This window comes from Hyposmocoma kahamanoa, unplaced genomic scaffold (assembly GCF_003589595.1).
Source record: "Hyposmocoma kahamanoa isolate Upper Pololo Valley unplaced genomic scaffold, ASM358959v1 99235, whole genome shotgun sequence".
Classification (NCBI taxonomy): domain Eukaryota; kingdom Metazoa; phylum Arthropoda; class Insecta; order Lepidoptera; family Cosmopterigidae; genus Hyposmocoma; species Hyposmocoma kahamanoa.
In genome coordinates, this window is record NW_020655835.1 from 19,614 (window position 1) to 35,373 (window position 15,760).

General features: G+C 40.1%; 1 protein-coding gene across 1 annotated transcript in view; it reads left to right on the forward strand.

Moving 5' to 3' along the window:
- LOC113239034 (ankyrin repeat domain-containing protein 50-like) overlaps positions 1 to 14,417 on the forward strand; it is a gene marked incomplete at its 3' end in the record, with an annotated part of 21,109 nt that extends 6,692 nt beyond the window's left edge. The window contains exons 4-18 of the mRNA XM_026475898.1: positions 187 to 368; positions 841 to 982; positions 1,329 to 1,519; positions 2,066 to 2,164; positions 3,403 to 3,586; positions 3,909 to 4,092; positions 4,597 to 4,666; positions 5,948 to 6,094; positions 7,803 to 7,886; positions 10,374 to 10,520; positions 11,673 to 11,803; positions 12,096 to 12,223; positions 12,651 to 12,832; positions 13,192 to 13,309; positions 14,334 to 14,417. Of these exons, the coding sequence (XP_026331683.1) occupies positions 187 to 368; positions 841 to 982; positions 1,329 to 1,519; positions 2,066 to 2,164; positions 3,403 to 3,586; positions 3,909 to 4,092; positions 4,597 to 4,666; positions 5,948 to 6,094; positions 7,803 to 7,886; positions 10,374 to 10,520; positions 11,673 to 11,803; positions 12,096 to 12,223; positions 12,651 to 12,832; positions 13,192 to 13,309; positions 14,334 to 14,417 (2,073 nt within the window). The remainder of the gene's footprint in view (positions 1 to 186; positions 369 to 840; positions 983 to 1,328; positions 1,520 to 2,065; positions 2,165 to 3,402; positions 3,587 to 3,908; positions 4,093 to 4,596; positions 4,667 to 5,947; positions 6,095 to 7,802; positions 7,887 to 10,373; positions 10,521 to 11,672; positions 11,804 to 12,095; positions 12,224 to 12,650; positions 12,833 to 13,191; positions 13,310 to 14,333) is intronic.
- Positions 14,418 to 15,760: the final 1,343 nt, after the last annotated feature.

Sequence of the window (15,760 nt, forward strand, 5' to 3'; positions counted from 1 at the left end):
TTTTAAGTATGTATATTTTTAAATATGTAAAACTGTTTGTTCCTCAATAAATTAAAAAAAAAAAAAAAAAAAAAAAAAAATTAGCAAAAACATGTTTGAGTAAACTTTTCATCAGTGTATATTCCAAATTTATCAAGTACTTTTGATGCATGAGAACTGTGCCTTATTATTATTATTTCAACCCAGAGCCGCAGCCTGGTCGGGTCACGAAGCTGTAGTAAATCGCCTCCTAGCGGCAGGTGCGAATCCAGACAAGGCAGACGCCGAAGGCCGGACCCCTCTTATCGCAGCAGCTTATATGGGACACGCGGATATTGTACGAGCCTTATTGGACGCTGGTGCTAACATTGACCACGCTGATGAGGATGGTAAGTCCGTGTTGTTAATCGCTTCTTGAGTTACTCAAGAAGCGAGTTTTGTTGTGGTGGTGGTTACGTTCCTGTCAATTTTGTTACTTTTATTAATACAAAGATTAATACGAATATTTGGCACAAACTATACCAAAGAACATACTTTCGCGCGCTCTACCACGCCTGTGTTACAGATCGAGTCGGCAGACATTACGAATTTCTCTACGTGTTACAGACCTTGGTTTTTTGGTATTAATGGTTTTTTTGCCTTACTGCCACCTGTGAAGAAATCTATGAAAGTTTTATTCACTCTTGTTCTTGATTAGCAGGTTCGAGTTTCATCGGACTTATAGGATTAATCACTTTAATTTTAATATTCGTTGCGTTTACTTTGTGTGCCTAAAACCATGCAGATGAATATGTTCTACGATTTGGAGGATAATAAACTTGATGTCCACTGTATTTTAACAAATCCTGTCGTTTGTTAAAGGTCGAACCGCATTGTCTGTGGCTTCCCTTTGCGCGTCCGGCGGTGCCTGCGCAGCCCTCCTATTGGAGAGAGGCGCTGATGTCATGAAAGCGGACAGAGATCGTGCCACGCCTCTGCTCGTCGCCGCATTTGAGGGACACACGTAAGTGTTTATTTTATTACCCGTTCTATATGGACCGGTGTGTACCGGTGATGTACATATCAAAATCGTGTTAATAATTGTGACATGGCTTGCATTAATATTTTAATTAAGTCTGTGTTGCGTAAGAGAGTTATCGAGCTGAAGTAAAACGCGCGAATTAAGCAGTTTTTAAACCAGCTCAAGCCGATTACACGTCGGTAAGTGTGGTAACTACCTTATATTAGAAAACGAATGTTATAAATATAAAAATAATGTACTCTACTACAATCCCGTACTTCATACGCCCATTCCGATTCTGGAACGAAATCGGTTGCGGTTTAGTTACTTGAATGATCGTCCTTTGCAGCGAAATTTGCGAGCTTCTGCTGGAAGCAGAAGCCGACATCGAGTCGGCGGACGTGGGCGGGCGTACGGCGCTGTGGGCCGCGGCGTCGGCCGGCCACGCGCGCACCGTGCGGCTGCTGCTGTTCTGGGGCGCCTGCGTCGACAACATGGACGGCGAGGGGCGCACCGTGCTCAGCACGGCGGCGGCGCAAGGTATTACCCATTGTGGAAAATAGATGGCGTTGTATACAGTTTCCTTTAGTACCTCTTTTCGGTCAACGATTACGCCGTGCACAATTCCTTTGAGTTGATGTCTTCTGATGATAATTCCTTTGTGACATGTTCGGCGAGAGACACATTGTCCTCAGCGTGGCTGCGGCCCAAGGTAGTGCCACTTGTAAACAACAGATGGCGGGCGCTATTACATATTTACTTAGATAACTGTGACCTGTGTGCGCAACAAGTTATAGTGCCCTTCTAGTATACCCTAATGGTCCGATCCTTGGCAATGTACATTGAACGTTAACCATTACGGCCTGTAGCAGAATTTCAGCAAAGCTATGATCGATATTCGTTTGTAGTTCACTCATAGAGCCAAGAGTTGCTCAACAAGAGTTAACAAACACGTACCGAAACAAAAGCGACACATTTGAAAATGTTAAATATTTAAGAACAATACAACACGCAAGCACTGATTAAACAACCTCCATTATCGCAATTAAGTACTCCAGGCAATGACTATGCTTATTCGGTTTTCAGGCAATGTGGAAGTAGTTCGACAGCTTCTAGATAGAGGCTTGGACGAGCACCATAGAGACAATTCTGGATGGACGCCGTTGCATTATGCTGCTTTTGAAGGTATTACTATACTAAAGTAATTGATACTTATGCATCAGAAATACAGAACAATATGCAATTGTAGTATAATAAGACAATTAGTGCAACTCCCACTTGTTCGTTAATGCCTACACGTCACTCGGAGCGTAGGGTTGACACATTATTATTTTTTCATTTCAAGTTCGTATTTATGCTGGGTGTAGGCTGCATAAAATAGGATTTTATGTTCTAGTGCATACAATAAAAAAACCATCACATTAAATATGTCTAATTGTTGTAATTTTACATTCAATTTTAATTAAATAATCGTTTATTTGTACTATTGCTGTTTAATTTCCTAGCAATCGAAGCGAAAAGCAGAGTGTATAACCCGTTCATAAAACCCATTTTACCCTCGACTTAGTATCCATATATTTAGATATACTCGTCTCGGGTGAACTGACGCGTTTTATGCACTTGTTGTACAATCTACTATAGTTGTACAGTCGATGTCCTAAGGGCGCATTTATACGACATGAATTTCCGCGCCCGCGCAACGACCGCGCGGTAGATTTCTTCAGAGGCATTTAAATGTTAGTACCTTGTAAATAGAATTCAGATTCTTCAGTAATGTACATGAAAGCGTGGTAACTGAGCGGTCGCCGCGCGGCGGCCTCGCGAAACCTTTCTCCTCGTGTAACTGGGCGCTAATGGTGCGTACAGATCTGGCGCTGCATGTTATCATATATACGTGTTACTATATGTGGCGCGCGAATGACGCGCGAACAGATCGCACCCTAAGATACCTGACCTCCCAAGCCGATTTTGTTGACCTTCCATTCTGAGCTCATAAATGTGGAGCAAAGTGTTTAACAAACCTAATCTTTACCCTGTAAGCCGTAAAATTCAATTTGGTATGACTTCCTGATTGTATCATTAGTGAATAACATTGTAAGAAAGCGCTTAAGCCAATTTGATCTTTAATGTATAGTTTTTCTAGAGGCCGTCGTGGTCTAGAGGTATGAGAATTTCTTTAGAACTTGAGGCGGAGCGTGGTTCGATTCACATAAAAGATAAAAATAGCTATGGCTATATAATATTGTGAATAATATCTTTTTTAACCTCTGGATAGGTGTAAAGAGTGTCTTAGAATGTTAGATTCTCCATGTAAACCACCACCCATAAACTCCGTCAATTTCTGTAAAATACTAATAGCTCCAAAGCCTGATTCAACAATGATTTTATGTCTGTGTTTAGGCTTTACAATTATTTTCCTACAGGTCACGTTGAAGTATGCGAGGCTCTTCTAGAAGCAGGTGCGAAGGTAGATGAGGCAGACAACGACGGCAAAGGGGCTCTCATGCTGGCCGCACAAGAGGGTCACACAAGACTTGTAGAGGTGTTGATTGACGACTGGAACGCACCTGTCGACCAACGGGCGCACGACGGAAAGACTGCGCTTAGGTAAGATCAGTTTACTGGGACGAACTTTTACGAACCTGAAACATTTGTTAATCATGGAATCTGTAATTTGGTTCTCATAAGGAGGTGCTGGTTAAAATTCCACTACGGCTTATTTAGTAATTCAATTTCTGCTGTGTTCGGGTAGTGCTTCCGGAGACAGTGATTATGGGACCCACAACCACCCATAACACACACCATATACACCACAGACGTACCATACACACGTACACGTTACACACTACAAACACCACACACACACAGCAAATAAACTTGTGTAATTCTATTGAACAATATTTTAAAGGTATTGTCTCTCTTCCCACAGACTAGCAGCCCTAGAAGGTCACTTCGACACGGTGCAAGCCCTGTACACGCGCGGCGCTGACGTGGACGCGCTGGACGCCGACCGCCGGAGCACCCTGTACGTGCTGGCGCTGGACAACAGGCTGGCCATGGCGCGGTACCTCATCTCGCAGTGCGGCGCCCGGGTGGACACCACGGACAGCGAGGTACAGAGGGCTAGACGCGCAGTATAGTCTGTCATTTCTAATTTACGTACTCTCGGTGAAGGAAAACATCGTAATTAAACCTCTATGTCAAAGACCCTTCGCAACCCTTCGAAAACGTGTCTAGCAGCGAGACTTATTATGCTTAATAAAAGACATGAAGCAAATGCTGCAATGTGAGACGTCTTATTTTTTTATTTAAATACGTATTTAAATCAAACAACTATTACCCAAATAATATATCGTCTGCTTATAGGTAAAACTACGTAAGTGATATTTTCCGCAGAAAACACACGTTATTAGAGCGAAAACGATGTTGCGCGATTCATTTTCTTAATGCGTCGATAAGTGTGGCGACTTCTTTATTTAAAAATGTAGCTTTTCGTCCGTATTTTTGGTTTGCAGCAAGGGAGACTGGACGTGAATCTATTTTCGCACTTGTAATAAAACTTTGTTATATTGTTCGTCACACTAAATGGCGTTATAATTAATTTATTGTTGTTTTAGGGACGAACACCGCTCCACGTGTCCGCGTGGCAAGGACATACGGATATGGTCAATTTGCTTATCAAAGTTGGTAAGTAATAGATAACAATCTGGTTCCCGTGGAGTGAGGAAACTATGAAGTTCACATGATATTTATAATTTTGTTAATAATAGTATACAAAGTTGAGCATTTGACTAACAAAAAACTTTTCTATTTTAGTAACCAAATTTTCTACCATTCGAAGTGATTGGGACATACCAAGATATAATATAAAACACGCTAGTTAGTTTGCGGTTGCTGTACTTTATTTATTTAGTACAGAGAAAACACAGCTGCACATAATTGTTGAGTTAGATAATGTGGTAAGGTACTGAGGTCACAAAAGCCGCATACATAATGGCAAGCTAATTCATTGAATCTCACATTTGTGCGATGCGAACGCGTGTTGTTTTCCCTATTTGCTACTTATCTTACCTGCAATTTTGGCTTTTTTGAAAATATTCTTTTTTATTTTTAACATCTTTATGCACTATACACCCTTGTGCCTCTTATGTCATTGTCGTTTTTATGAAAGTAGTTCGAAAGAGGCAGCCTATATAATAACAATATAATATGTTTATTTCTCCACAAAAACACGCAAAGAAGGTTCTCAGTAATTTAAGATATAGTTACAGTTTTCTGGTGCTTGTTAAAGTCTTCATATCTGTACTACAAGTCACCAGGCCCTCACCCCTGGGAATGATACGTACTATATTAAGACATTACTAAGAAAATATCAAACTTGAAAGAGATAAACAGGCCTGTGCTAGGTCCACGTGTCCATTGTACCTGCGACATTAGTCTAGTAATAGTAGCAGTTGAGCTCCTTGTGAAAGAGTTCGTCCAGGGAAGTTCTGCCGCCAAGCAGTAATGTCAGCGTTACTGTGTTCCTGTTTTGAAGGGTAAGGGTGCTGGTGAAATTACTGGCACATGGGACTTTTCAACTTATGTCTCAGGATGACGGGCGCAGTGGCAGTGGAACTCAGGTCACTTGATATAATAAAAAAAAACAGCGTCCCCTAGTTTTTTTTATAACATCAAGTGACGGGACCAACAAGTCGTGCGCCTGATGGTAAGCTACACGCCTGGGCATAACAGTTACAGTGCCACTCAGAGCTTTAAATTGCATAAAGTTGACAAGTAATTTCACCAGCACCCTTAACCCTTCAAAGCCGGAACACAGTAATGCTGTCATTACTGCTTGGCGGCAGGAAAAGGTAAGGTGGCAGTACTACCCTGGACCGTTTCACCCCACAAGAAGCTTTATTGCTACTATTTCCCTGATGTGTGCGGTATTGTTATTATTAGTATAGCAGCGTGTCTGGTCCTCAGGCGGCGCGCTAGTGGACGGGCGCGACCGCTGCCTGCGCACGGCGCTGCACGCGGCTGCGTGGCGCGGGCGCGCGGCCGTGCTGCGCGCGCTGCTGAAGCACGGCGCCGACGCGGCCGCCGTCTGCACGCAGGGCGCCACGCCACTTGGTCAGTGCCTGGTCCGTTGCTCCGCTGCTCGCATTCTAGGAGCAGAAGACCTTGTGAAAGAGTGATCATCTAATAGACCATCTAACCGATATCTAGGATTTTATAATACTCTATGTGTGTAACGAGCTTTGCCGAATAAAACTGAGAAATGCTAAAGTCACGTGTTGTGCTCATTTCAGTGAATTCAGAACTTTAAAACGCTCTTTTGTAAACTTGGCAATTTCGACATACGATACTTTACGTAGGAGGGGTCAAAACATCTGTTTTAAATAGTAAAAAATTTAGCACAAAATTCTCTTGTACAAACAGTTAAATTAGTTAACGTATTCGACTTACTTGTCCTAACTATGCATAGCTGAAACATCATTAACCAATTTCATTATTCAAAAACTAGGTTATGGTTTTTCATGATATCTCAAAAAAATATTTTATTACTTAGCCTCATTTTAGTTAGAGCGGACGGCAGTACTGTCATCTTACCTGTTTCTGCCGCCAAGCACTCATGTGAGCACATCGAGTATATAACCAGAAATAGAAACGAATTAAGGTCCATCCATTCGTGGCAACTCGTCAGGCAAATGGGCTTTATATCACTTTTAAATATCAACTCTCGTTTGCAATCACAAATTAGAAAGCAGAAATAATACAGCGCCAACAACTGACCTGTGTATACGTCTCCGTATATTCCAAAAATAGTCTGTATTTATTGCAATAAAGATAAATATTAAATATGTAATTTTGCAATTATTGTCCATTACAGCAAAACTCAAGTTAAACTAGTCGATTTGAAGTGAAACAATTGACGAAACCCGTCAATTGTTTCAAATCGGGCTGGCCAATCGGAGCGCAGTTGTGACCGGAATGATTTGGCAGAATAGTTTTCAAACAAATTAAATGGCATTTCGTATCTATTTCTGGTTATAAACTCGGTGTGTGAGCATTATGGTGAAATTACAGGCGCAAGGGACTTGTCAACTTATGAATCAGGGTGACGAGCGCAGTGGCAGTGCCCCTAAGATCCTTACGATTTAAAGCTCTGTAAAGCACTATACAACTGTTACGAACAGGCGTTTCGCGTACGAAATGTTCGATCCGGATCCGGATGGTCAGATCCTCTAACAATATGCAACATGTCACCATTTTTCGCTCAAAATTATACTTTACGTCATTTTGCGAACAGGATTTAATTTAAAAGTATGACTTTCTGTACCCGTCGCCTTGTTCACAATCACGTAAACGCATAAACGCTTTATCTGTTATTTAATCAAATACGTGTACCTCTGTTTTAATTGTAAAATACCAATTCTTTAAAAGACTTTTGTCTTACTTAATAAAAATAAAAGTAAATGACTGCTACTCCACGAAAACAGTGAAGCTAGCAAACGCGTAACAGATTTTTTTCGGCCGAACGTCAAACAATCAACGACTTCTAAGATAAGCGAAATAAGTGTCGAATATGTTTTTGATGGTTGTGCTTGTGATTGTAATTGCATTTATGTTTTTTATTTTATAAATTTTATGCGGTGGGAAAATTAACTACACGAAAAATATATTCAACACTATCGCGGTTATTTTGCACCATTCAACCTCCGCTAGATTCGCGGAGTGAAAAAGTAATATATTTCCATTTTTATAACACGAATTTCCTGAAAGCAACGCCTGAAACTATAAATTGTTGTCTTACTTTATTTATGATTTTTTTTAACAGGTATAGCGGCGCAGGAGGGGCACGAGGAATGCGTTCTGTGGTTATTACAACATGGTGCCGATCCGTTACAAGCAGATCATTGTGGTATGTCTACATTTGGAACTCCTGAACGTCAATTAGGTGTTTTATCAAAAGGCTGCATTCATTGGAAACGCTAGGACGTTAAACAATTTGATTTAGAAATATACATGAACGACAAATCTGACTTTGACCATCTCAAGGCCAAGGTGTATAGGCACTTTCTTTTTGAAGACGGACTACAATGCATTTGCATGGTTGCCAGTTTTCATAAAATTTTAAGTTGTCGTGTAATTGTAGTCCACAGTTTTATCGATAGATTGTGAAAGTAGATTCAGTTTTGCCAATGACGTCTGAATGTCTCTGAATGTCACGACGTTCTAATGATTACTAACTGCGTTATGGCCTTCTTTATTCTTATTTTGACAGTTGGTTACTAGTATCGAAAGCAATTTTTATTAATATACACTTTAACAAGAACGGGCGGGTTTGATTATCTAGATTATCTATTTGCATTGAAATGAAATGTTTAAAATAATATGTCTCCTTTTTGTATTTTTAATTGACCTAATATTAGAGAAATTACGAATCACAATAAAACACCGACAATCAAATACACACTTAGTTTATTCATAACACAATCATGTGTGGTAATATCGAAAGTCGCGCGGTCGAAGCGCGGCAGGCGGGACTACACACAACACGTATAAACGTTTGGTCGCGGACGCGCGAACTGACCGTAGGCCTAGATCTGTCGCCACGGTGTGCATGCATAGTGAGTGTATCATGGCTCGTAGAGTGGCCGCGCGCACAAACGTGTCCTTATACTAGTTGTAAATGCAGTATCTACGTATGAACTTACAAAATTTGACAATTCTAATGAATTTGTGCTTAGTTTTGGACGAATAATAGGCCGATGATGATTCACATGAGACGAGCTCGGCTATTTATTGCATATGCTTGTCCAACCTTCAGTCGATAGTCGATAGAATATGTATCGACTGCAATCACTAGCTGCTTGCAAGCGATCAACACTTTTGTACAATGAACATTCATTTGACTCCATCTTCAAAAAAGACAGACTATAGGAATATTTCATTGTGGTTATAACTTTTTTTTTCAAATTTAAATATTGACTCACCAAGACAACATATTTCGTAAATAGAAAGCTGTAAGCATTCCTTTGTCGTTCATATTCTGTAAAGTACAGTGTCTAAAGCCGTAAACGGAATGTTCCGTCAATGCATGCTTCTCGTACTGCACCAGACTTTGATGTTTTTGCAAGTGAATGGGTGGTGTGTGTGATGAATGTTTGAAGCTTTGTGAGAGGATGGATGAACGTCTGTCTCTGTGAATAATTAATACAAATTGTCTATTTATTATTTTAACAGTGCCTTCGTATTTTGCTGTAATGCTGTGTAGTTGTATGAAATAAATAAAAATGCGATTGTGTGAACGCGTTTCCGCTTTTTGTACGGAAGCCACCACACTTATTTATCGGTTTAAGCTGGTCAGGAAGAGCTTCGTATCATATTTTTAGCTTTAAAATAGTTCTAACAACAGAACAATATTCTTTAACTGCTTAATAGTTTATTTGTTTTGACTAGTCTGAAAGGGGAGGGCCTGGTGAATTGTAACATAGGTTTAATTGCTTAGTACGGTCGCCAGACTCTCACAATTGATGTTTTATGAACTTAATATTGTTAGTATTTGTTTTATCTTAGATGTGTCCCTAGTTATAATTATTTATGCAAAGATTGTCAATTCGAACCGACGTTTTCTACAAATCGTTCCAGACGCTATGCCAATTAATCTACGGAAAGAACCGGCGGACCTCACGAATTTCTCTATGTGCTTGTTGTCGGATCGTTTTTACAATAAGATTCCGGACATATATTAAGTTTATCATTTCCTAAGTTTAAAAACTACATTAAAAATATTTTGATCGAAAAAATCATATTACAAAATTGAAGACTACGTGTTAGATAAAGATGTATGGAAAGACGACACGGCTCCAGAATCCACACAAATTTGATTCAAAGTGTACTCCACAGCATTTAAGTTCATTTGAAACGAGCAATCCCTAGAGTTTCTTGCTCGTTCTTCTCAGGGAGGTCAGCGTAGTGAACGAGCTGTAGCTTAAATGTGACGATTTCAAGTGTAAATTTATTTTACCTATGGAATAAATAATCTTTGACTTTGACTTTGTATTAGGTTTTTCAACGACTTTGTGGCGCCATCATTGAGAAATATGTGAAAGTATTTCCTCAACCAGTTAGGCACTTTTTATAGCTACCAGCCCTGGCTAGAGATATCGCTATTAACTGTAATAAACTAGTGGAGTAATTTCACAAAAAATAATTGAATATCAATTGAATAAAAAATTAATCTGTTACTTGTGTTGGGATAATACACTATATTATGTTGTTCATGTCCATTGCAATTAGATCGTCGTTTTCGGTCTTATTACACGAACACAGCTTATTCTAATGATGAGCGAGGCCCCCTATGGCAAGCACACCGTACCGAGGCTTGACGGAAGTGTGGTTGCAGGGCGCACGCCGGGCAAGGTGGCGTGGCGCGCCGGCCACGCGGGCATCTGCCGCCTGCTGGAGCGCGTGTCGGGCGACGCGCTTGCGCCCGCCGTGCCCTCTGCGCCCGCGGCGCCCCTCGACGACGCAGTCCGGCCCAACAGGACTGGTCAGACTCCGCCTTCTACTTTTATTACTTCATTAACCGACTTCAAAGAAGGAGGAGGTTCTCAATTCGACTGTATGTTCTTTGTGCCGTTAACACGTTGCACTGCAGGATGTATGTAAATGCAAGTAGGACGATGCAAGGAGATAGAGAGGTGCTAATTGCAATGCAAATGATTGGAGTACTATTAAATAATGTAAATAAAACGACCGTGTCCGAACGACACAATAATAACACTCATTTATTGCAAAATATACATCTATCACCGTGGTGTTGCAGTAAGCATAAATCGAATACATATGATATCGTGCGGATTTACTTGTGCATATCAAAATAACAAAATGTAAATCATAAAAAATGTACGGTATCACTCGTACATTCTTTTTTTTTGTATGTATGTTACGCGATAACGCCGGTATTTGTGAACCGATTTTCATGATTCTTTTTTTGTTGGAAAAGGGGTACTTCCATAGTGGTCATTTTGAAGAAAATCATCCACCTCTAAGGGTGGCTGTTCATGCATGAAGATTCATTTTTATATGCAATTCAAGACGTTTTTCTCTCAATATACTTTTGAGTAGTGAGAACCGATTTTTATTATCTCCAGTGTCAAGTCCTGTATAGTAACTTAGCAAATAGACGTAATTCCACGTACTTTTGAGGTCGGTTTTTTTAGTACTCTGTACTAAGATTATTATTTTATACATGATCAATGACTAACGTGACCATAAGTCCCGCTTTTAAGCTTCTTGTCCCGCTTCCCCAAAAGACTTAAAAATGTTAGTAAAAATGTTAGACTTAAAAACTTAGTACCTAGTTACCTGTTTCTATCGCCAAGCAGTAATGTAACCATTACTGCGTTCCGTTTTTGAAGGGTGCTCGTGAAATTACAGGCACATGGGGATTGTCAGTTTATGTCTCAGGGTGACGGACGCAGTGGCTGTGCCCATCAAATCTTTGCGATTTAAAGCTCTGAGTGACACATCAACTGCTATGGACTGGCGTGTAGCTTACCGTCAGGAGCATGACATGTTCGTCCCGTCACTTGATATATTAAAAAAAGAGGCTACTCGAAATACTTCATTATTTTACGTAGACGAAATTACGGGCACTAGCTAGTATTATAATATGTAATATTTTTTTGTTCTTGTCTAGGCTCACCCGAATACAAACGCCGAAGCGTGCACAGCTCTAACTCAACAAAATCGTCGTCGAACTTAACCGGCGGCTCGGGTCGGTCACACGACCACGCCGACCAAAACGATCTGACACACTCGCATGAAAAAGTAAGTACAGTACAACTGCCTCTGATTGACGATATTAAGGTTTACGTCCCATTGTAAATGTCGGTGTTTGTGACTTTTCATCAGGAGGACCGTCTGACTGTTGCATACAACAGCAAACAAAGGACAGACGGCAGGGTACAACAGGCCTTATTGCTAGATAGATATGGGTGTATAAATGCTCATTATATAAACATCTATTACCTGTATTACACCCAACCAAATGAAAACCTAACCAATTCCCCTGTCTTAGCGATTTAAAGCTTTATTTTGTAAATATGTGTTTGTTTGCCAGGCGAACCGCGCGAATTTGTCGCTCTCGTTTGCGCAGCAAGTGGCGCGTGTAGGCCGTGGCAGGAGGGACAAAGACAGGGACAGCGTCATTCCCGAACATCACGCTGTTCAACAGGACTCCAAACTGAGGTAACTACGTCTATGCGTGTCGTATTCAAGACGGGTTTGCGGTGAGCTCGTGTTAAGAACAATCAACAACGTAACGTGTTTGTTATACTCGTAATTATTAATACAAAGATCGAACAGTTTGATAAAAATCGACGTCTTCTATAATCTTTATAGCAAACCACATGAATTTTTAAAGAGCATGTCGCTTCACTAAAATTATAAAATAAAAGAGTCCAGGAAGTATTGCATTTTTGTCTGTGGTTGTATGTCAATAATCACGGAACTTCAGAGGCAATTCATTTTTCAGAAGTTAATAAATGGTTGGACAGAGTATAATTATATCAACCAAGTTTCTACAAACACTTTGGATCATTGCATAGACATAACCGACACTACTTATGTCATAAATAATTTGGTCGCATCTGTAAGTGATACTTATATACAACAGAAGCTACGTGGTCAACGAACGGGACACGGACCTCCGCGGCTACGCGCGCGAGCGAGACAGAAGACGCGAGGAGCGCCACGGCGCGGGGAGGGAAAGGGACAACGCTAGTCCGCTCTATGCGTCCCCACCGCGCAGCCCCATCAGCGACGTCTGTAGTCCCACTCAGCCTAATGTGGCATTTGGTAAGTCCGCTTCATAGAGAAATTAACTACACACACCGGTGGCGCATTTAGGGGAACAAAAAAGTGAGATCTTGAAATAGTACCGTTAAATTGGAGTTCGTCCAGTAAATTACTTACCTGTTTCTGCCGCCAAGCAGTAATGTTAGAATTACTGCGTTCAGACACGTGGGATTTGTCAACTTACGTCTCAGGGTGTCGGGCGCTGTGGCAGTGCCCTCAGATCTTTGCGATTTAAAGCTCTGAGTAGCACTGCAACTGTTATGGACAGGCGTGTCGCTTACCACCAGGCGCACGACTTGTTCGTGCCGTCACTTGATATTATAAAAAAATATATAGAAGGTTTATTTGTGATTCGATAGGCTCGCAGCCGCCTAGCCTGTCGGCCGCACCCGCTGCGACGGACACGCACTTCAACCGCGACACGCACATGCGCATTATCCTCGGCCGCGACACCAAGCCGCCCGAACGAAACGACAGGTAACATTACTTACTTCACTCATTACTTTTATCCATCTTCCTATAGGTAGAACTAGTGATCTTAGAATAGCGGTGCCGTCATCTAGCTGCTCCACAGTACTATTGTCTAAAGCACCAAGTACTGGAGGGGTTCAGTTTTTACGAAAGTTGACGATTGGATTGTTAACTTACCTAATTTTAATATGTTTATTTGATTGATATTCCCGCTTGTCAGTTCATTTAGATCAAATAAAGAGAAAAAGTTAATGTCGTATTTATTTTATCGTGTACGGTTTTACAAACGCACATTTTAGCTTTGGTTACTTTGCACATAAGTAGACAATTAATTTAGTGATTAACGAACATTCTTACGCTTAACAGAATATAGTCCGGTGAGTGTGTGGTTATATTCGGTGAATATATTTCGGTAAAATTCGGATTGCTTCTAAGCTTGGACTTTAATAAGTTTTTAGTAGACTCACAGATTATCTGGGCTCAAACTAAGGAATTCCGTCTGCTATGAGTACCAACAACACGTGAACTTCGGGGCGCACGCCCAGACAAGAAGTAATTTAGAAAACTTGGTGCTGACTGCAAAGTAACCCGTGTAAATTGTCTACAGAAAAATTAAACTACATGCTCTATACGTTATTTTTTATCGTTTTCCACCAACACTGAGTAAAGGTCTTCAATACAACACTTTAAATGTAATTTCCTTTCTCTCGTTTGTCAATTATTTTGTATTATGTCAACGGGCTATAATTATACGCTTTTTGTTGTTAAAAATGTACGCTTAATCAAAAGGCTTAACTATTGGTTAACCATTTTTACAGTCCTGCGAAGTTGTTAATGTTCAAGTAACTCTGTACTCTTCCAAGTAGATTCAATGCGTCCGACCTGCAATAAGTGTAAAGGGCAAATGATAGAAATCCGACGACTCACGAAGGTTGCCGAGATATATTAAAAAAAAACAGTCGTACCGTACATAATATATTTTTTACATAGTAAACGATAATTTATTTTTTTAATTTTATTTACGAATAAGCGAGGCGCTCTCACGTTCTCGGCTTACGTACAGCCGCCTCGTGGGCAGCCTCGGGCGGGCGCGCGGCCGGATATTTAAGAAAACGTGAGTCGAAATCTTTTCACCGTTGCTCTGTGGATGTACGAGGGTCAAAAACCACTGGAATGCACTGAACTTGTATTATAAACATACTTTATTTAAAGTTTTCGCGATTGTTAATTTGAAATTGTAACCATTTATTCGGAACTAACACGCATTTTCCATTAAGCGGCTAATCGTGGGCGGCTGGCGGCGTAGACTATTATTTATTAAAAATTTATTGAAGTCATTATAGCGGCCGCGACTTTTAAGTAAAATTTGCCTGTACGACTGCAGTCGCTCGCGACTAGTCGCTTAGTGGAAAATGGCACTATATCACGTGTATATATTTTTTCAAACAACCGTTTCGGGATCTTTAAAGGCCGCATGGTCACGGTTGACGGTTGGTTTGTGTGAAAAAATAAATATACGCTATGTATATACCAAAAAATTTTTGCCTTTCCGAATAGTTTAAATTTATTTTTTTGTAGCACCACCTTTACATTTCCTATTTTTGTTACTTATCATTAAATATAATAGATTTAATTTAGTCGAGGTTACGGTTCATTGTTTTTTCATCGAATGCGAATATTTGGAATAATAAAGGTTTTCGTAGCAACTGTTTCTCTACATTGACTTTACAATGTCCGTAATCACCAGTGATTGCGTGATAATGTCCTTCTTTTCACATTTGTGCTTGTAGCACAATTGTTGCAACAATAATTTATATATACGTATTGAAAAAAGGTACGATACGATATACGATATTATGGAAATGATTTATTTAACATTATCATATTTTTTATTACTTTAATAATGAGATAAGAGTCCTCATCACTTTGCTGTGCCTTAACAGAGTATCACATCCACATTAACAAGCCGCTGTACCTCAAATAATATAAGTGAATAACAGAGTGGCCGCAGTGATATAAGATAATAGTTATATTAAACACCCGCAATAAATTTATTAACTAAAGGAATTTAGACTACTTCCGATGTTAGGAACGTTGGGCCGAAAAGTAACTTATAATTCAGCCACGTTGTAATGCACGAGGCGCATGTTACTGCTGCGAATGCAAGTGTCTTGACCTGATGTTACAGTTGTTCGCATATCTGGATACATAACAGGTGTGACAATGCAACAAGTAAATAAATAAATGAAATATTGTCTATTATAACATGTACTATCCAATAACTATGGATTTGGAAATATTTTTATTGTTTAAATCAATTCACATGAACGACTTGAAAATCAAGCTACAATTCGTCAGTAGGTCAATAACCGGCAGTTATTTTTACAAGGGCTTATAAGTAATAAAATAATTTGTTGCTCATTGGGACCCATGTCTAAGTGAAATGTACATCCATGG